The 22,446-nt window shown below is 40.4% G+C and overlaps 1 protein-coding gene across 1 annotated transcript in view; it reads left to right on the top strand.

Annotated features, from left to right (window-relative positions):
- Positions 1 to 1,243: 1,243 nt before the first annotated feature.
- The window catches only part of LOC117508169 (calsyntenin-2-like), a 1,041,373-nt gene continuing 1,020,170 nt past the window's right edge, over positions 1,244 to 22,446 (top strand). The window contains exon 1 of the mRNA XM_034167838.1: positions 1,244 to 1,650. Within this exon, the coding sequence (XP_034023729.1) occupies positions 1,587 to 1,650 (64 nt within the window). The 5' untranslated portion in view covers positions 1,244 to 1,586. The remainder of the gene's footprint in view (positions 1,651 to 22,446) is intronic.

Below are 22,446 nucleotides of genomic sequence, written 5' to 3'. Positions count from 1 at the left end.
AGTTTTCTAACAGACCTCGTATACCTTGGTATTTATAAAGCAATTTACAGTATATTGTTCATTTTTACGACATTTTGTGGAGCCCCTCCAACCTTTACCCCAGCCCACCCAACAAAAATTTCCTGGCGCCGCCACTGGCGTATACACGAAAATAATGTATGCCAGTTAGACATGAAATTCTCACTGACCATGGTATAAATATATATATATCATCAATGTCATTTTGTAGAAGTACATATGTCCTCTGTGGCGTTAGTGACTGTGTGTGTATGTGTGTGTGTCATTTTGTATGCTTTGATGATTTTATGTTTTTCATCTTATTGTTTCACATATGGGGCAGCATGGTGACTTAGTGGTTAGCGCTGTTGCCTCACAGCGAGAAGGTCGTGGGTTCAATTCCCGTGGCCTTTCTGTGTGGAATTTGCATGTTCTCTCCATGTTTGCGTGGGTTTCCTCCGGGTGCTCCGGTTTCGTCCCACATCCAAAGACGTGCGGGTTAGGTGGATTGGAATCTTTACAATTGTCCTTAGGTGTGTGTGGGTGTGTCTGTGTTTGTCTGTTTGTGGCCTTGCGACAGACTGGCGTCCTGTCCTGGGTGTACCCCGCCTCGTGCCCAAGACGGCTGGGATAGGCTCCAGCCCCCCGTGACCCTTAATTGGACTAAGCGGTAGAAGATGAATGAATGAATGAATGTTTCACATATGGCCTTGCGACAGACTGGCGTCCAGGGTGTACCCCACCTCACGCGCAATGACTGCTGTGATAGGCTCCAGACCCTTAATTGGAGTAAGTGGGTGAAGATGAGTGAGTGAGTGAGTGTTTCACATATTGTCTTGCATTGACCTTTTTGGTGGGAATCAATAAAAGCACATGGGGAAAAGGATTAAAAAAGTAAGAAGTAAGCTTTGGCCTCAAACTTGAAAATATTAGTTTTGAATAGCGCCATAGCTATGTGGTAACCCGCCCCAGCGTCCCCTACTGAGTTTACTGATTGGCATTCTAATGTAAATATATTCTTTAATGGGTTCGTAATTATATTTTGATCCACTTGTATGAGAATTTATGGTAATAATGTTTGATCTCTAGTGGATGTTTAGTGTTTCGGTGAGAGTGGGCTTTCAAACTGTTCTGATGGATCCATCCTCAGCAGCGTGGAAGAACCACGGACAGTTTGAGTGGGCTGCGATGCTCCGGAGATAGCGGATGGGAGGAGGAGGAGGAGGAGAGAGGAGAGGAGGGCGGAGGATGAGAAGGAGGGAGAGAAAAGCGCCTGGATCCTCCTCTCTCCTCCCTGTGACGTCGGTCTGGTCCCGGGGTGCGCTGCGCTCCGGTCCTGTCTCAGCGCAAACCCACTTGAGTTGGCGCGTCGCTCCTCCACGCAACCTGCTGTGCCGTGCGCGCGGTGCGGCGTTGTGCGTGACTCCACCTCCACCTTCCCCGCCTTGTCCCACATATTAGTGAAACTGCTCGAAGAGACACAGAGAACCCGAGACGCTGAGAACAAGAGAGGGCGGAAAGGAGAAGGAAAAAGAAAGAGAATTTGGAAGAGATCGTCGTTTTTTCCTCTCTCTTTCTCCTCCGAGAGGATGCTGAGGATAGCCGGAGTGTTGGCTGTAGTGGCTCTGGGGTTGAGCTCCGCTCGCACCAAAGGTACGGTAGGTGAAGGGCAATTCGTTTGCGCGCTGCGCATCCAGGAGTGCGCTATGGCTTCATTATGGACAGGCTGTTCGGAGAGATAACATGAGCGCTGATCACATGAAAATGATCCAGTTGTTTTTCCTGGAATGTCCCACTTCTTCTTCTGGAGAGTTCTGGAGTCTGTTGTGCAGCTCAAAGAGGGTTTTAGTTTGATCTGATACGGTCACTACAGCAGGTGCCATAGGCCAGGTGTCTGGACTGGCTGCAAACTGCATGTGGTTTGGGATTTCTAGATAATCAAGAGCCTTTACGGTTGTTTGCATCCTGCATGGGATGCTCCAGAGTTTGGTTGACCAGTTTCACACAGCCTTACGCTGCCAAACTTAAAGGGAAAGTCCGGAATTTTTAAACCTAGGCTCTATTTTTAGATGTTTTAGAGGTTATCTCTTCACTCAAGACAAAAGTAAAATTAATCATTGCGATATTGACTTAGAATGCAAAGACTGTCAAGGGATAACTGGCTAATCATTGTAATGGAGCAGGACAAGCTAAAAAACACCATGTAAACTCTGCGTAAGATGCTCTTGTCGCCACTGAACGGGCAAAAATGTCATTGAAAGTGTCCAGGAGCTCATAGAATGTGTATATATGGTGGCCGTATTTTGATTACCGAAAACCAGGACACTCGGCTGGCAATGAGATACTCAAATGGTACTCGAAGTTTACTCAAAGATGCTCAAAGATGAAAAACAGTGAAAACCAGGACATTTTCATCACAGTCTAAAAAAACAAACAAACAAACAAACAAAAAAAACCAAGACGCCCAGGACAGGACATGAAAACAAGACATGTTCTGGGAAAACAGGACCGTTTGGTCACCCTAGTACCGGGGTGACCAAGTTCGGTCCTCGAGAGCCACCTTCCTGACACTCTTAGTTGTCTCCCTGCTCCAACACACCTGAATCCAATGAAAGGTGTTGTCTCCCTGCGCCAACACACCTGAATCCAATGAAAGGCTCATTAGAAGTAGCCTTTCATTGGATTCAGGTGTGTTGGAGTCTGGTCTGAGTTATTTTCATTAGTTACTTCATCCAAACCATCAACATGTTTATTAGACCCCATTCCTACCAGGCTGCTCAAGGAAGCCCTACCATTATTTAATGCTTCGATCTTAAATATGATCAATCTATCTTTGTTAGTTGGCTATGTACCACAGGCTTTTAAGGTGGCAGTAATTAAACCATTACTTAAAAAGCCATCACTTGACCCAGCTATCTTAGCTAATTATAGGCCAATCTCCAACCTTCCTTTTCTCTCAAAAATTCTTGAAAGGGTAGTTGTAAAACAGCTAACTGATCATCTGCAGAGGAATGGTCTATTTGAAGAGTTTCAGTCAGGTTTTAGAATTCATCATAGTACAGAAACAGCATTAGTGAAGGTTACAAATGATCTTCTTATGGCCTCGGACAGTGGACTCATCTCTGTGCTTGTTCTGTTAGACCTCAGTGCTGCTTTTGATACTGTTGACCATAAAATTTTATTACAGAGATTACAGCATGCCATAGGTATTAAAGGCACTGCGTTGCGGTGGTTTGAATCATATTTGTCTAATAGATTACAATTTGTTCATGTAAATGGGGAATCTTCTTCACAGACTAAAGTTAATTATGGAGTTCCACAAGGTTCTGTGCTAGGACCAATTTTATTCACTTTATACATGCTTCCCTTAGGCAGTATTATTAGACGGTATTGCTTAAATTTTCATTGTTACGCAGATGATACCCAGCTTTATCTATCCATGAAGCCAGAGGACACACACCAATTAGCTAAACTGCAGGATTGTCTTACAGACATAAAGACATGGATGACCTCTAATTTCCTGCTTTTAAACTCAGATAAAACTGAAGTTATTGTACTTGGCCCCACAAATCTTAGAAACATGGTGTCTAACCAGATCCTTACTCTGGATGGCATTACCCTGACCTCTAGTAATACTGTGAGAAATCTTGGAGTCATTTTTGATCAGGATATGTCATTCAAAGCGCATATTAAACAATATGTAGGACTGCTTTTTTGCATTTACGCAATATCTCTAAAATCAGAAAGGTCTTGTCTCAGAGTGATGCTGAAAAACTAATTCATGCATTTATTTCCTCTAGGCTGGACTATTGTAATTCATTATTATCAGGTTGTCCTAAAAGTTCCCTAAAAGCCTTCAGTTAATTCAAAATGCTGCAGCTAGAGTACTGACGGGGACTAGAAGGAGAGAGCATATCTCACCCATATTGGCCTCTCTTCATTGGCTTCCTGTTAATTCTAGAATAGAATTTAAAATTCTTCTTCTTACTTATAAGGTTTTGAATAATCAGGTCCCATCTTATCTTAGGGACCTCGTAGTACCATATCACCCCAATAGAGCGCTTCGCTCTCAGACTGCAGGCTTACTTGTAGTTCCTAGGGTTTGTAAGAGTAGAATGGGAGGCAGAGCCTTCAGCTTTCAGGCTCCTCTCCTGTGGAACCAGCTCCCAATTCAGATCAGGGAGACAGACACCCTCTCTACTTTTAAGATTAGGCTTAAAACTTTCCTTTTTGCTAAAGCTTATAGTTAGGGCTGGATCAGGTGACCCTGAACCATCCCTTAGTTATGCTGCTATAGACGTAGACTGCTGGGGGGTTCCCATGATGCACTGTTTCTTTCTCTTTTTGCTCTGTATGCACCACTCTGCATTTAATCATTAGTGATCGATCTCTGCTCCCCTCCACAGCATGTCTTTTTCCTGGTTCTCTCCCTCAGCCCCAACCAGTCCCAGCAGAAGACTGCCCCTCCCTGAGCCTGGTTCTGCTGGAGGTTTCTTCCTGTTAAAAGGGAGTTTTTCCTTCCCACTGTAGCCAAGTGCTTGCTCACAGGGGGTCGTTTTGACCGTTGGGGTTTTCCATAATTATTGTATGGCCTTGCCTTACAATATAAAGCGCCTTGGGGCAACTGTTTGTTGTGATTTGGCGCTATATAAAAAAAAAATTGATTGATTGATTGAAAATAACAGATTATACAGTTTGCATAATACGTGAGATTAACCTTCCTCCCCCTGCGTTACAAGTCCGCAAAAAGAACCTTCATCAACAGTAAACTTGTAATGCTTATGTGGTAGAGCGCTGGGCTAAGGTAAGCAGCTAACTATATGAAGGGTTCTTTTAAAAGGTTGGATTTTTTTTGTTTGCATTTATTTAGGTAAATATGTGTACATGCATGTTTACCTTCATGGGGATATTCTCCATGCACCCGGACACTTTTAATGATCTTTTTGAATGTTCACTGGTGACAAGACGCAGTTTACAAAAGGTGATGCTTTTAGCTTGTCCCATCACTTCCACAATTAATTTAGTGTTTTAAAAGATGTTCCCTCCCTGCAAAAATAACAAAAAAAATTTTTAAAAATAGAGGCTAGGTTGTAAAATCCAGAAGTTAATTTTTAAATGTGCAAATATGTCTGAATTAATTTGACACTGAAAGGTGTGAAAGCACCATCAAGTTCCAATGGAAGCACCAAGTGCTTCCATTCAGTAATAGTTTTCTATAAAAGTACTTATAATCTTAACATTTAAAATCCTAGAAAAAAAAAGGGGCATGGTTAAAGTGACAACAGAGCAGCAACAGTGGCATTGTTTAGGTTTTACGAATTCCATTTTTAAACATTAATATAGCTTCTGCCAACCATTTTCTATGTAAAGATTTAGTCACTTACTGGTGTCCTGTGCAGGAAATGAATAATACTCCCTCTGTGCTCTGAGCTTTTCTGTCCTTGTTACATTCTCGGTTTAGCTGTGTGTACATGCTTAGTACAGATTTCCATGTGTGCATGTTCAGTGCATGTGAGTCTTGCCCTGTGAAACAATAGCCCTGCCCACGTTCATATAGAGGCACCAATACTCACTAAACTTCAATGCTGTTTTTTCAAGATGGAGGCCCAAAGCAATTTCACAGAGATGTGCCTAAAAATCACATTTAGTAGCTAAAAATGACAATGACCAAGAAGATGGTCTTCCTGGAATTGAAATATATAGTGCCCTCCATTGGGCTGCTTGATATTTCACACATTTAATCTGTTTATGCCAAATTTACTTATTTAGTTTTTGTATTCAAATACAAAAACTAAATAAAGCTTCTCAATAGAAAAAAATCTAAAATTTTCTTCCTTAAACTCAAACTCAAAGTAAATCTCTACAACTTGATATAAATTAATTAAAAATATAAAAGCCAAGATGATGGGTCGCATAAGTAATGTACCACTTTGTTATAATACCTTTAAAATAAGACTTTTAAATAAGACAATTTGCCAGAAGGTACATCTGAGATGCAAGCCTAGATTTGATGTTTTGGTGAAAGAAAATCCTTCTTTATACCACTTCATCATGAAGCTGTATAACCAATGATACATTTTCGCTTTCAAATCCAGTGATAAAAAAGAAGCTATTTTTGGCTTGTGATCAGACACAAAGTTGTTGTGTGAAAGTAGATGTAATTTGAAAGCTGAACACCTCTCAAATCTTAGTTTGAGTCATTCTCATTGTTACTTATGGAAAGTGTGGAGGTCATTTGTAGTTAAGGCCTGTTTGTGACTGGAGTAAGTAGGTTAGAGGAAAGTGGAACAGTGTGCCTGCACCCTCAAATAAATCTTAGTGTAATCCCAAATTTAGAGTCCGACCTGCACTGTTAAGCTTTGTCAGTCTGCCAGTTTTCTTGCTAAAACTGAGCAAAAATCCAAATAAAGTACTTATGTTGCGTACGCTACGTCCTTAAAGGGTGAATCCATATGAAATGAATTTATACAACAAGGAGTACCTCCATCATACATTCGTACCTAAAGCTACAAAAGGAGTAAGACCTTGAAGTAATTAAAGAACAAATCCTGCTGAGGCAGTCTTGACTGTGATTGAGAACATCCTCCACAGGCACCAGCTCCCACGTTGATCTGTGCACTGTAAATCCAAACAAGTTAGCAGAACTCAAAAATACTGAGGTAATCAGTTACCACAATATTTTTGAGTTCATAAACTTAAAGTCAGTTGTTCCCAGAACTTAAAAGTTTTGATTATATGCTACTTGTACCTCATGATTAGAAATAAATTAAAGTGTTCATTAAGTAAAAGTAAGTCCCTTCAGCTGCTCCCTTGCTTTTTACTCAGGGTCACCACAGCAGATCCGAGGTGGATCTGCATGTTGAGCTGACATAAGTTTTACACCGGATGCCCTTCCTGAAACAACTCCACATTACAAAGAGAAATGTGGCAGAGGTGGGATTTGAACCAGGAACCTTCTGCATCAAAACCAAGCGCACTAATCACTTGGCCACCACTGCTGCTAAAGTGTTCACTAAGTCAACTCAAATATTTACATACATATAGTTACTTAATTCTTTTAAGTTGTGCTTAAGTTATACTTTGACATTTTGCTTACCTAATATACAATTAGTTCAAGTCAATCAAAAAATTCTGAGTTTAATTTACTCAAAAAGCAAAACCATGTTGCACAAACTTGAAAAATTCAAGTAAATCAAAGGTTTTGTTAAAACTTTGAGTTTGCATTCCTGAATCCTTTTAATTAATTTGAACTTTCGGGTTTAGAGTGTGCTGCTGATTCTTATCGTTTCAGGTTTGGATGCACTCATAGGGCATTGATGAAGGCAGGAACAAAGTTAAATTACAGACCTGCTTCTGTGTATCTGTTAAAGGAAAGTAAACATATCTGAGAGCTCCCTCTTTCACCTTCTTGCTCGGTCACACTGATTCAGTCTCGCCTGCAGATTGGATCTGATCACCTTTCCAGGCCTCTTGAACTGGTTTTTCTCAGTTCAGATGGCATTTTTAGCCCAGATTGTTCACTTCTTTCTGGCTTTCAGTCAGTCTTTCTCTGTCGAGATCTTGCTTCTCCAGTGGGGTCTTGTTGCAGTCTGCCTGCTGAACTTGAGCTTTTTCTCATCACAGCACCTTGTTAATCAAACATCAGCTTCACTCAGATGATGCCAACCTTTTCTTCCTCCATAATATTGGTTGAAAAAGGCACAGGAGTAGTGCAACAGATCACAAAACCCACATTTCTATAGAGCGCTATCTCACTAGGTAATGAAGTGCAAGGCACATCGCACCACACCTCATCTGATTGCTGCAGCATGCTCATGTTCAGTCCTCCCAAGTATGCTGCTACTTGGCAAAAGACAGGAAAAAAATAAATAAATAAATAAATTCTAGGTCATCCTGATATTTGGAAGTGATTCTTTTCATGCTTGGACCCCAGCATGTGCCGAGCCTGGACCAGGCTGCCTTGAGGTGAGCGCAAAGTGGCAGATGGTGTCTTTTTTGAACATGCTCCTTTCAATCAACTCAATCAATCAATCAACTTTTTTTCTTGTATAGCGCCAAATCACAACAAACAGTTGCCCCAAGGCAAGGTCCTTTCACGTGAACACACACGTGCTTTGATTTCACTGCTACCTTACGTGAAAGATTTCACAATTGTGATTTGAAAAACTAATCACCATGACAACAAATCTGTTATTGCACATGAATATGTAAACTTTGCAGTTAATACGCGCTTTGTATGTACGCCGACAAGTGTGTGTGTGTGTGTGTGTGGGTGGGGGGGGTTTCCACACAGATCAGCCGACCAAACCTCACGCTATTTGGTGATATCATCACGAAAAATAAATTAACCTATTGTTTGTGATATCGTCACAGGAGCACAAATCCATTTTGTGACAGGAGCATGAAATGTGGGGTGACATGGGGGTGGGGGTGGGGGGTGGGGAATCTGTGGGGGTTAGGGTTAGAGGACGGGAGAGGGTTAGAAATACTAAAATAATAATAAAAAAAAATCACAAAAATGTGACTCATTTCATGATGGGAGCACAAAAACAAAAGCTGGTATCAACTGATGCAATCTAGATATTTGAACTAATCACTGAATGGAATTTATAACAGCGTAAATTAACTCACAGGTTGCAAACGCACCTCTTTCCCAAAGCCAGACATACATGATAATCATTATATCCGGATGTTATAAATATTTGCCATACTGCTGGCAGGTTTGCTTCTCAGATGTGCTAATTTTAGATCTAGCGGTAGCACCACTGAAGCGACCCTGCTCAATTCTCCAGGAGCTTTGGCATGTATTAGAGGAAAGCTGGTAAATGCTGCAACAGGTTTGTACTAATCAACTCCCTGTAGACTCAGACTGACTTTTACACACGTGACACCTGTCAGTTTCATCTGGCAACATCTGGAAAACGCTTCCCTGCTGTTCAGCTGGTTGCTGCATCTGCCATGTTTGTTACGTATAGAAGAAAATGTACTCACCGTGACTCTACAGACCGTGACGCGCCCCAGAGGTCGCGTATTTGCTTTATGTGCAGTGCCACTCTAATAGGATTCATGGGAGGTTTGTGCTTGCATATTGGGATTGCTTGTTACATCAGAATATTGTGCATTGTTCCGATGGCTCACACGTGAAATATAGCTGGAAATAATCCAGTAGTTGCACTTTCAGGAAAGTTTTTTTTTTTGTTTTGTCCAGTGAGTGGCTGTGTGGTAAACAAATTAATGCCAAGTCGATAGAGGTGGAAAACGTGAGCTCAGCGTGGTTCTAATTGATTCCCCTGGGCAGCAACAGTGCAGTTAAATTCAGGAGACAATAAGAGTGTGTTGTCTTTCTGCTATCAGCTTCTACACTGACCCACGCTGCCTCTCCTGTAAGACTGCAACTGAGAGTTATTTTTGTAATCACTTAACCTATTGATTTTTTTAATTAATTGATTAATATAACAGGTTTTTTTTACAATTAATGTACTGATTATTTTCTGACGTGTCAATTAAACATTTGGTTAATTTACCAGTAAGTCACATCTTGTGTTGAATTCAAATATTGTATCTTAAAAAGTATTTGTTTTGTACATTAAAAAAAAAATCCAAACATATACTCACTGGCCACTTTATTAGGTACACCTGTTCAATTGCTTGTTAACATAAATAATTAATCAGTCAATCACATGGTAGTAACTCATTGCATTTAGGCATCTAGATGTGGTGAAGATGACTTGCTGAAGTTCAAACTGAGCATCAGAACGGGAATGAAAGGGGATTTAAGCAACTTTGAATGTGGCATGGTTGTTGGTGTCAGACAGGCTGGTCTGAGTATTTCAGAAACTGCTGATCAGCTGGGATTTTCACACACAACCATCTCTAAAGTTTACAGAGAATGGTCCGAAAAAGAGAAGATATCCAGTGAGCGACAGTTGTATAGACGAAAATACCTTGTTGATATCAGAGGTCAGAGGACAATGGGCAGACTGGTTGAATGGGCTGCTCCAATGGGTTTGAATGTTGGTCCATATTGACCAGAGGTGTCAAGTAACGAAGTACAAATACTTCGTTACTGTACTTAAGTACACTTTTTAGGTATCTATACTTTACTCCATTACTTATTTTTCTGCCTACTTCTGACTTCTACTCATTACATTTTCACACCAGTATCTGTACTTTCTATTCCTTACATTTTTAAAACAAACAGGCTCGTTACTCTTGGCTTCAGCGCCGGTGGATGTGCGCTGCTGAGGTGTCAGCACAGTACCACCGGCGCGGCTCCACCTGAAGCCCGAGGCGCCAGCGCATTTCCACCGGCGCGGCTTTACCGAGGTGCCAACGCGGATTTATCTGACCATGGGTCCGAAAAAGGCACTGACGGCGGAGGAGGGAGATGATATCAAGAAGTCCCTGGACTTTTTGTCTGAGGAAATCTCTGTTGTTAAAATGCAGCAGAAATCCATTATGGAGCTGGTGGAAGAAGTGAAGGCTCTCCGGATCCAGAATGCTGAGAAAGACCGGCGCACCTGGAGAACCGTGTTGCAGAGTTGGAACAGTACACAAGGATGAACGATGTTATTATTACAGGAATTCATATTAAACCTCGATCCTACGCACGGGCGGTGTCAGAAGACAGCAGCAGGAGGTCAGCTCAGTGGAACAACAGGTGACTGACTTCCTGCAATCTAAAGGTATTCAAATGGACTGTAATACCATTGAAGCGTGCCACCCCCTGCCCAGGAGAGAGGATGGAGACAAGCGAGCTGTTATAATGAGGTTTGTCAACAGAAAACATAAAATGGCATTGTTAAAACAGGGACGGAAACTCAAAGGAACAAACGTATTCATCAATGAACATCTGACCAAAAGAAACGCAGACATCGCCAGGAAAGCTCATCTCTTAAAAAAGCAGGGAAAAATTCAACAGATATGGACATCCAACTGCAAAACATTCATCAAATTGAATGGAACACCAGAAGAAGCGAAGGTTATGGTAATCAGGAACATCAAGGAACTGGACAAATACGACCAATAAGGTATGAGGACACAAACACATCACAACACCATGACACAGACCAGAGGAACCTATTCATCTACTACATCATCTACATCTGGAGACAAGAAGGATATAACTCACAGGATTGCTGATCATGGAAAAGTAGAACTGAGAACATTTAAATACACAGACCACAATGTACTGGACTTGGAGCACGATATAGACCTGGACAATAATTTCTTCTCAAATATCAATGACAGTTGTTGCTATTATACAGATGAACAGTTTAATCGGATCATTAAAACGGATAACAAATTATCAATAATCCATTTCAACAGCAGAAGTCTGTATGCAAATTTTAACAACATTAAAGAATATTTAAGTCAATTTAAAAAAATATTTAACATAATTGCTATATCAGAAACATGGATCAATGAAGATAAAGGAATGGATTTTGAACCAATTGAAGCAGTGGTTCGCAGATTGAAGCAGTGCTTCGACCTATTGTTTCATTTATTCTTTCTTTCTTTCGCTTAATTTCCCCCCGCTAAAACCCTAAAGAGCATACTTCTGTGAGTATTATTTACCTTTTCTATGTTAAACCGACCTGTTATGGTCTTCTGAAACAGTTGATAGATGTATTTTATAACTTAAAAATGGGAGCGACGCTAATGCGTTAGCATGTCTATGGCATTTTCAATGTTAAAAGTTAGCATGAAGCAGTTCCAGCTGTCTTCACATTCGGGTGCATTTGTTTTCAAATTGTAATATTTCTTAAATTTATTTTTGTTTATATGTTAATAATCTAATGATTATTATATACAATTTCAGAGAAAGAGACAAAAAGAACCTGAATAGAAACACAACAGAAAATAAAATATAAAAGCAACTAACAATGAACATACATAAATAAATACATACCGTACATACATAAATACATACAGAAATAGTGTTTCCTGTGAACACCTAGTGACTCTTACACCTCCATTTCATCCCTGTTTTATTTAAGTTTAATGACAGTTTGTTTCGGTCAAACCATATTTTCAATGTGTTAATTTCTTCAATGATTTTCTCCAGAACTATCTGCCAAACTAGAAAACTGCTGCATCCTAGTAAGAGCAGAATACTACTGGAATGAATTTGAATAAGTTTTTTTTTTTTTTTTTTCTCACTAAATGGATGCTGCACTCATTCCAGTTTATTGTCTGGAATAGTCCCAGATTGCATTTCACAGCTTCTAGAATTGAAACATTTTCGTGCAGGTGGTGTTGGGGGGTAATTTTTGGGTTTTGGGTCTTGGGCCACATGTAGAATGAATCAGTTTTTAAATTAAGCTTTCAATTCATATAGTGGCATCTACCTTTTTTTTTTTTTTTTTTTTTTTTTTTTTTTAAGGTTACTTTATACTTTTATACTTTAAGTAGGTTTTGGAGCACATACTTTTTCACTTTTACTTGAGTAAAGAGGTCAAGTTGATACTTCAACTTTTACCAGAGTGTTTTTAAACTGCAGTATCTATACTTCTACTTAAGTAACAAATGTGTGTACTTTTGACACCACTGATATTGACATGAAAATTCAGTAAGGTATATCTTCTATTATACATACCAATTCTAAGGTAGAACTCTACCAGTGTATACTAAAGTCTATCTAAATATCTAAAAAAAAAGAAAAAAGTAGAGCCGCTTAGGTGCCTGGTCTTGAGAACCAGGGATGGTACATTGAAAAGCTTTTTCATCCCATGGGAACTCTCCCTACCCACCTAAGCGGCTCAAGAATATGGACAGCATGTATGGGTGATTTCTTTAACTACGGGCACTATTGGCCTTGTAAATGTAATTTCCACCACACCATTGCCTTACAATATAAAGCGCCTTGGGGCAACTGTTTGTTGTGATTTGGCGCTATATACATGTGCTCTGATGTCACTGTTTATCTCCATAGAAACTACCCAAACAATCTTTCATACAAACTGTTTAAAGGGACATTACAGTGTTGTGGTGGAAATTACAGCAATAGTGTGGGACAACTACATTTTGTTTAAAAAAATCACAACAGTTGTATGACATTGAATACACCAATTATGTTTTGATTATTTTACTGATATTTTATTCACAGATATTTTAAAACATTAGAAAAAACGTTTCTTTACCATTCATTTTTATCATTGAAGATCAAAAGTCTGGGTGTGGGACAAGCACAAAACGACAATATTTGCATATAATGATGCTGAAAAAAGGTGAAAAAGTCATCATAGACTACTAGAACAAATTTCTTAACACACTTTCATTGTAAAGATAACTATAAAAGTGTGAAATTTCCCCTTTTTTCTGTTTTTCATACAATATGATCAAAGGACATAATAAGTGCCCGTAGTCTAAGAATCACCCGTATATAAGTGACATTTACACAATCAGGGTAGTAAACTGTCTTCTTGAGACAGAAAAAAGACACACAAAAAATCAAGACGTATTTCATAAGGCTGTAGCTAGTGATTATTTTCATTATTAATTAATCTGTTGATTATTTTCTGGATTAAACAATCAGGCCTTTGTTCCATAAAATCAGAAAACTGTAAAAAAAAAAAAAAAAAAAAAAAAAAAAAATCAATCAGTTTTCCTAAAGGCCAACATGACATCCTCAAATGTCATGATTTGTCAACAACCCAAAGACATTCTGTCAAGAGAGGAGTGAAGAAACCAGAGAATAGTCACATTTTCCCCCTTTTCCTCCCCCCAAGCTGACGGTGGCGCATCTCAGAGTTGCTGCGTGGCATTCACCCACTTGCCTCAATTTGGATAACGGACATCTTCAAACTTAGTGCACATAAACAATGTCAAATGTGTATGTGTTGTCTTTAATTCTGATGTGTGGCATTATTACAGTAAACAAGTAATAATTGTGGACTAATTGCTGTCTAAGGTAACTGGAGTGTAAACATAGTTTCTCCACTGTGAGATCAATAAAGTATATCTCATCTCATTTAAGAATCTGAAATCAGTGAATTTGGACTCAAAATTATTAATCGATTGACAAAATTGTTGTCCATTCAGCTGCTCCCGTTTTGTTTGGGGTTGCCACAGTGGATACAGCCAGATCTGCATTAGTATTTGGCACAAGTTTTACACTGGATGCCCTTCCTGACACAACTCCAGCTTTACCTGGAGAAAAATCAGCTGCTGTTCCGAAGAGGTCTCCCATCCAAGTACTAACCAGATGCTGCACTGCTTCGCTTCTAAGATCTGAAGGGATCAGAGAGCAGACCGGCTGCTGATCGACTGATACAGTAGTTGACAGTAATTACAAGAATTAGTTAATAATCCATACGTCATTGCAGCTCTACTTTCCTGTTTTGCTGTGAGAAGAAACTCACATCATCTGGGTTTCTTCCCTCTAAATGCATCATGTTTCCTAAATGACAACTGAAAAGCGTGGCAAAGGATCCGCCTCTGTGGTGCCAAATTTCAAAGCCGCTTTCCGGATAACTTTGAAACACCGCGGCTTCTGTCATGTTCCGCTGAGCCACCAGAACATGTGAGTTCCTTTAATCGCTGTCGCCCTCCAGTCAAACACTTAGCATGTGTTTGTAAATTGCCGGCAATGAGAGTTCGGAGCGCACCATTCTCCGAGTGCACGCGTGTGCACGCGGGAGACTGATAAAGTGCAGCCAACGTGTTGACAGCCAACAGGTATGCAAAAATGAACGAGGTGGTGATGGCGCTTACAAAGGAATTATTGTGTTTGCAGATACACGCTGCAGCTCAAACGATTTCTGCAGGAGTGACCGTGTATCTGCTCGACAGGGAGAATCTTCAGGCAGTGAAGCAGAAAGAGCTGTCGGACTTTTTTTTTTTTTTTCTTTTCTTTTCTCCGTGGGACTGCCCGGAGCACTGCTTTTGTGTAATTCTAAGCAATATGAACTCTGAATTTAGATGGCTCATTACCAGCACACTGTATTTTAATTCAGCTTCCCGCTATGCAACTCTTTGTTGGTAGAACCCATTTTATTTTTTTAATATTTTTATTTCTAAATAAACAGGCTGTTTATTCTCTTGTATATTCTTTGCTGTATATTCTTTTGTGTCAGTAAACACGCAAACAGATAGAATGTAATCTTGGGTGAATGGAGGAGGCTGCACTCTCGCTGGTAAAAAGCTTTGAGCCATTGTTGCGTTTGACAGATTAATTGACACGGGTCTGATGATTTATCGTTTTGCATGAGATTACTGTATGTGGGCAGACGCTTTATCGAAGGGATGGGAAAAGCCAAGAGGATAGTCAGTTCAGGATCCCATTAACAAAAAGAGGGGGAAAAACAAGAAGTAGATTTATGTCTACTCTTTGGAGAGAGGAAGTGCATTATGGGAGCACTCTATAAATCCGCCAGTGAGACTGCTGCGACACAGGATGCGGCACAAATCCTCTCCACCTGCTATTGGAGGCCAGCAGGTGTCGCTGTGCAGATGTAGTTAGTAAACCTCACTCCCAACAGCTCAAAAAGGATTCTCTGGTCACAAGGCCAGAACCCTGGGTTTTAGTCTTCTGGTTAGAGTGTCCGACTTCGATGCCGAGGATCGTGAGTTCGTGTCCTGAGGGGAGCGAATGGGTGGAGTCATAACAACACAACGCAGAGTGCAACCGCTACACCATGACCAGAGGAGGGAACCCAGATTTTTAGAAACACTGCTTTGCCCCACGTTTTCAAAGCTTCGCTGATCTCACTGCACTTCGTTGCCATTTGAGGAATTGGACGGTACATAGGGTGCAGCAGTGTTAGCCAGCCAGGCCTCTAATCAGCTTTACAAAATTTTAAAGCTATAGTATGTAGGATTTCTGGGTGTTTATGAGCAGAAATGGAATATAGCATTCACAACCATCTGTTCATTAGTGGTTATATAGCGCCTAAATAGATCCTTGTCATTTGATTGGTGGTTTGTATGTCATGTGATATTGATTGTTCATCCTGTTTGACATTGTGTTCCATTTAATGTGCAATTTTAAATGGTAAATGGACTGCATTTATATAGCGCTTTTCCACCTGCATCAGACGCTCAAAGCATCACATTCACCCCGATGTCAGGGTGCTGCCATACAAGACGCTCACTACACACCCGGAACAATAGGGGATTAAAGGGCCCTTAGTGATTTTCCAGTCAGGCGGGGATTTGAACCCAGGATCTTCTGGTCTGAAGCCCAACACCTTAACCACTAGACCATCATTGGTTCCATTTAGTGTGCAAATTTGGTGCCATACATTTTGTACCATTGCACACTGCTGCACGCTCACACTAGCAGTGACGGAGCTTAGTTTTAAAACAACACCGCTGGGTAATGGATAGGAAGACTGGATGCACCACCAAGGGGGCTCGAGGGAGAGTTTGGGGGGGGGGGGGTCCTGAGAAAGCAGTGCTTGCTGGAGGCAAAGCCGTGTATGCCGGGATGCACCCGCTGCAGCTTGGGGCTTGCGGGGGACCACTGGGGCGTAGCAGGCTCCATCAGATGACACCTGGAGCATCTTGGTCTCGTTACCGAGATTTGGCAGATACCGTATTATCTTGTTTTTAAATGAATAACATATGATCTATTTTAGGTGTTATATAAAAAATATGATAAATGGTTTTTCATTTGTTCAATGGAAAGAATATTTCATGAGGAGAAAGATGGAATGTTCCATCTTTCACCTCATGAAGTATTCTTACCAATGCACTCAAAAACATTCATTATTTGTATAATAATTACCTGCAACAATAAATACATGTGTTTTCATGATCTTAGAATGAACATTTTGTATCTACATGGGAGCAGGCCCCCTCAAGGAGACCGCCATGTTGTACCACCATGTTGATACAGTAGCCCAAAAGTGACTACTATACTGACACCACCTTTCACATTTTGCAGCACAGCGGGAAGACTCAAGCCAGAAGAAGAGGTCTACAGGTTACTAATAGGGGTGTTATGATGTCTTGTTAATCATGATAATAGTGTGGTGAAGCCTATATAGAATCCTTTTTTTTTTTTAATGAGTATCATGATACCACGAAATGACAACTCCTGCAAGGAAGAAATTACAACCTCTTGCAGAAGAATCATAAATGATTGATAAATTATACAAATAACAAACGGATAATGTCAAAGATTAGATAAAATTAGATTCCAGCAGCATCATATATCAGCACACAGGGTAAGAAGCACACAGAGTATCAAAATACACAATATAAATACCAGACATACTGATCAATACTGGTTTACTGGCTACTATTGTTCTTCTCCTTCCCGACCTCTGTCTTCCTGTTACTCCTCCTCTCCCCCAAGTGAGGAGTTGTACAGTCTGATGGCCCGAGGGACAAAGGAGTTTTTCAGTCTGTTGGTCCTGCACAATTTTGCACAAATTACATTTATAATCCAGAATAATTGTTTTCTTTGAAGTTAAAACGTTCATCACAGATCATTTTCTAGATAATTAGTGTGAACAGTGATCTAATTATGTGTTGTGATATGCATCATGTTGTGACGCTGGTTACCATTACACCCCAAGTTGGTAGTGCAGGCTAAAAAGTTTGCAAACCCTTACTTTTGTGAAACAGAGGATCATACATATTGCTTATCAGAAGAGAAGACAATGGAGCGTGAATCCTATCACCAAAGATGCATAAACGTGAAAGGAAATAAAATTGTGAGTGGCAAAAACTTAATGCAATCTGCAGCTTCACCACTTGGTGAGACTAAATTCTAGACACAAGCTTTAAATGCAGAGGACAAGGAAGGTTTGACGTGACTGTTCATTCTTGATAAAAATGGAGCCCTGCTACATGTTTATTGTTAATGAGTGATTAAAGATTTTCTCGCTGCCTTTTCCACAGTCATGAGAGCAGTGATGAGTGGGTGGGTGTTGTTGTATTAGTTCAAGCACGTAGATTCGTAGAAAGAGGCTTTACAGAACTAAGTGTCCCTGAAACTATCAGACTTTACTGCGCTGTTTTTAATCAAAGATGCATTCAGTTCAATCTTGCTGTAAAAAAAAAAGATGAGAAAAGACAAGCAGGTGCAGAATTTTTTTTTTTTTAGGTTTACTGAACCTAAGGTCAGCTGTTGTGAAGGGGAACTCTGGGATGAGCTGTATTTATTTATTTATTTTTACATGTTGTAAGGTTCAATATCTCAAAACAATTCTGTGTCTGGTCTGCCGTTTCAGGCACAGAAGTCTCCAGAATCAGCAAACAGGTACCAGCACGTTAGAAAGACTGCGGCCTCAGTGGTGGTTGAGGCAAAAACTCGGGTCCACACTATAAAAATTTTGGTCAATGATTAATTAAAAACTTGTGGCAACAAAGTGACACATAATATAATTGAATAGATTTGTAGTTCTACAACTGGTGTGCCCAACCAGTCAAACGCCAGCTGAGTTCCAGTCGATCGCATGACAGTGGAGCTGTAACCGACAGTGTTGCTATAATGAATTGATGCAGAAGGTGGCAGCACTGCACCAATAAGGATGTCAGCTGCCCTTAAATGCCAGAAAAGATGAAGAGGGCGCCGCCTCCTCCTCTTCTTCTTCTTCTTCTACTATGGTGCAGGATGCAAAGAAAAAAAAAATTAAAATGAGAAAAAATGTTTTTGAAGCAACGTAACAGCATAAAGAGCTGAAATAAGTTACACTGTGGACAAAAATGGTATGTAAACATTTCAAAAGTAAGTATTTTTATTAATTTACTTTTTGCACATTTGTTGTGTTTGGCATTTTGTGAATGCAAATAGCGAACCGTTAACTCAGTTAAACTGTGACTGTTAATTCTTTGACTTACTGGTTTTGTTAAAGATAATGGGCATGTTTGGGATTTTATTTTGTATTTATTTATTTATTTTTATTTTTTTTGTGAATTTGTTTTGTGTAATGTTTATGCAAGCAACACGGTTGAGCTGTCCTGTAACAGTTTATAAATATAATACAGAGATGATAAATTGTGACTATTAATACTTCAATTTATACATTTTAATACAATTGATAAAGATGACGCCATTTGGGGTTTTATTTTTTATTTATTTTTCATTATTCCGTGTGCGGATGGAGGACTGCTGCACACAGACGTTAGGTGGCTCAGTAGAGGTAAATTTCTGGAACAGTTTTCTGAATTGTTGCCGGAAAATTAAACAATTTCAAACATGCTGAATATGCACAGTTTTTGGATTTAGTCTTACATCTTGCCTCCTCTCATTCCCAGAAGTCACAATAACTTTTCCAACTTTAATTAGGTGTTGTGTAATTTGAGTTGTTTGTTGTTGTGTTGTTACGGGCCAGTCCTGGGCCTACTTGTGCTTATTCTTTTCACCATGCACATTTGCTTCAATAATGCATTATTATTGTTAAACCTTTATCTTTGTGTGAGGAAACTGTGTTATGATATTGGTGCACACTAAAATGTGGCTATGCTATGGCTTGGTAGATCTCGATACACTGTCAACTTTAAAAGTAGATCTTGGTTCAAAAAAGGTGGGGGCAACCCTGTTCTACAATTTTGATTAAAAGTATTGAACACATTAAATCCAACACATTTCAATTTTTGCTTTTATTAACATGTACTTAATTTTTTTTAAGTTTAGTTAATACTGTTTAATTGAAACTGTAGAACTTAAAATCTATTCAGTTATATTATGTGTCATTTTGTTGTCACAATTTTTAAGTAACCATTGGTCAAATTTTTTACAATGTAAGAGGAGTTTAGAGACACCATAGAGAATGACGTTCAGCCTTAAAGCGGTTATGGCAAACTGTCAGGTGACTCAGGAAAGAGAGGCAGTTTTTAGACCAGGCTGTTTTTATTTATTTATTGCATATAGTTAAATGTGGGGTAACCTCTTAAGGGGACCCACAACTGCATCAGCAGGAAATGATGGATGGCGGCGATGCCCATTTGAGCAAATCTGCCTTTCCCATTTAATCCAGTGATTCCTAACACATTGACAAACTCACAGACTCATTCTTAAAGACAGTACTAGCTTCATCAAGTTGCCATCATGAAACAAAGATATGGAAATAGATAAAATGGTGGCCATTTTGGATGCCATCTTGGATTTTGAAAAATCCACCATTTTTGAGGACTTTTGCTATGTGAATCTACTTTTCTGTCCCTACCTACGAATTTCAGCTTGGTCTGCAAAATATCCTATTTTTATGCTCAGACTCTTGGATTTTTTTTACTGTGTTTGTGGCTGTTATGCCGGTAACTGTGCCCACAGCGAACATTCCTGCAACTTGTACTGCTGTTGGCAACACATGAACGCACCGATACCACCGACTTCTAGACTCCTGCTCAGCAGCCACGGAATCCGTATTTATATTATTTTCAATGTCCTCTAATGTCTCCATGGGTTCCATATTTTCATTTGCATTCCTGATTTCATGTTGGAGAAAGTGTAGTGACACGGACCCACAACAGGGGGCGCAAATGAACGGTCAATAGATGAGCCAAAAGGTAACAATTTAATGTTGTGAATGTGCACAACGAATATACAGACAATCTCAGAATCTGATTACAGTCAATCCACAAAGGTGACGTGTGGGCAGGCTCGAGGATAGAAGACGTCTGTCCTGAGAAGAGCCGGAACCACACGATTTCCACCGCCACAGAACCCGGTGAATACTGGAGCCGCCAAGTCCCGAATTCCCAGGTGATCACCGTCCCCGACTGTCGGATCTGGTACTGCTGGCGAGGAGCACAAACAGTGAGATGTGGGTGTGTGCACACCCAGTAACAAAAACAGTCAGAAGGTTGAAAGTCACCTCCACCTCTAATCACACACTCATGCGGCTCCTGTTAAAGCACTTATCTGGAAGGAGTGAGAGGCGAAGACGTCGGCACTCTCACAAACCGCCAACCCAGCTGACAAGGCACCACAGGACAACGGCTGCTAACAGAGCACACATAAGTTATAATTACTTAGTACAGCAGAGAATTTTACCTTCACAGGTAGATGATATCTCGGCAATGAGGTGGAGATGACGTCCGGGTTTTATGGAGTAGTATGATGAAGTGTAGATGGGTGACAGCTGTCATGAGATAATGAGTGACAGCTGTCACCCCCGGCTGTGTCGGTGGCGGCAGCGCCCTCTCGTGCCTGAAGCCCGCACTTCAGGCAGGACGCCCTCTGGTGGTGGGTCAGCAGTACCTCCTCTTCTGGCGGACCACACAACATTTCATTTTGGATGTTTTGCACTCTTCCCAGGATCTCGTCCTCCTGTTTGATCTCAAACTCTTCTCACAGGTTTTGTATCTCCTGTTGCAGAGCCTCCCTGATGTTAGATAGTTCATCAGCTAGCTGCTCTTGCTCAGTCACTGTGGCCTGCAGGGTTTTAACATATGCTTCCTTTTGTTTCATTTGAAGTTCAAGTTCAGCTACCTGAACCCAGCTGTTGGATAGTTCCTTGATGAGCTGTTCTTGATCAGCCAGTTGCCTCTCTTGATCTTCAATTACTTTATGAAAGAGCTGCTCTTGAACGTCTTCCAGTTCCACCTGTTGTTGGAACAATGCCTCCTGAAGTTTTCCATTCTCTTTATCTGCCCCTCCCAGAGTCTCAAGTTCCTCCAATATATCATCCATAAGAGCCTATTGTCCCAAGTGGACTCCTTCTGCCTCTGTCTTCATCAAGTCAGGCTCTTCATGATAATCCTTTCTAAGAGAATGATTTTCAGCAGTGAGTTTTTCAATTTTATCTTTCCAAATTGCCTCCAGCTCCTCAAAATCATCCACTGTGGCCCTCAGGGTTTTAATATTTACATGTCTTTGTTTTATTTGAATTTCAAGATCAGCTGCCTCAACCCTGTTGTTGGATAGCTCCTGTATTAGCTGTGCTTGATCAGCCAACTTCCTCTCTTGTTCTTCATTTAGTTCATTTTTAAGAAAGAGTTGCTGTTGAAGTTGATTCATTTCAAGTTGATGATGGTGCAGGGCCTTTTGCTTCCTTTCAGTCATTTTATCCGTCTGTCCCCGAGTCTCGAGTTCTTCCATCTTATTGTCCATAAGACCACATTGGTCAATATGGACTTCTTCTGCTCCCATCTTAATCATTTCAGTCTTTTTTATATTCATATGGAAAAGATTGATTTTAATCAGTGCCGTTTTCCTGATTCTCACGCTGCGCCTCAAAATATCACACTGTGGCCCCCAAGGGTTGAATATCTGCATCTTTTCTTTGAATTTGCAGTTTAAGATCAGCAACCTCACCCCTGAGGTGATAAATCTCAATCTCACCTGACAACTTCTTTTAAATCGTGGTTCCCAACCTGCTCCAGTTCATTCTCAATGTACACAGTTGGTGTTACAGATTTCTGGTTCAGGTTATTCCCATTTCTCAGCGCTCCTTCTTCACACAGTGTGTAGTCATACATTTTGACAGTATCTGATATGTTCACATCGTGTGATTCCTCTTCACGGTCAGATGTCCTCTGAAAGTTGTTGCCACT

The sequence above is a fragment of the Thalassophryne amazonica genome, chromosome 4 (genome assembly GCF_902500255.1).
Source record: "Thalassophryne amazonica chromosome 4, fThaAma1.1, whole genome shotgun sequence".
Lineage (NCBI taxonomy): Eukaryota > Metazoa > Chordata > Actinopteri > Batrachoidiformes > Batrachoididae > Thalassophryne > Thalassophryne amazonica.
Note: the sequence above shows the minus strand (reverse complement) of the source record. Positions and strands in the feature narration are given on the sequence as shown.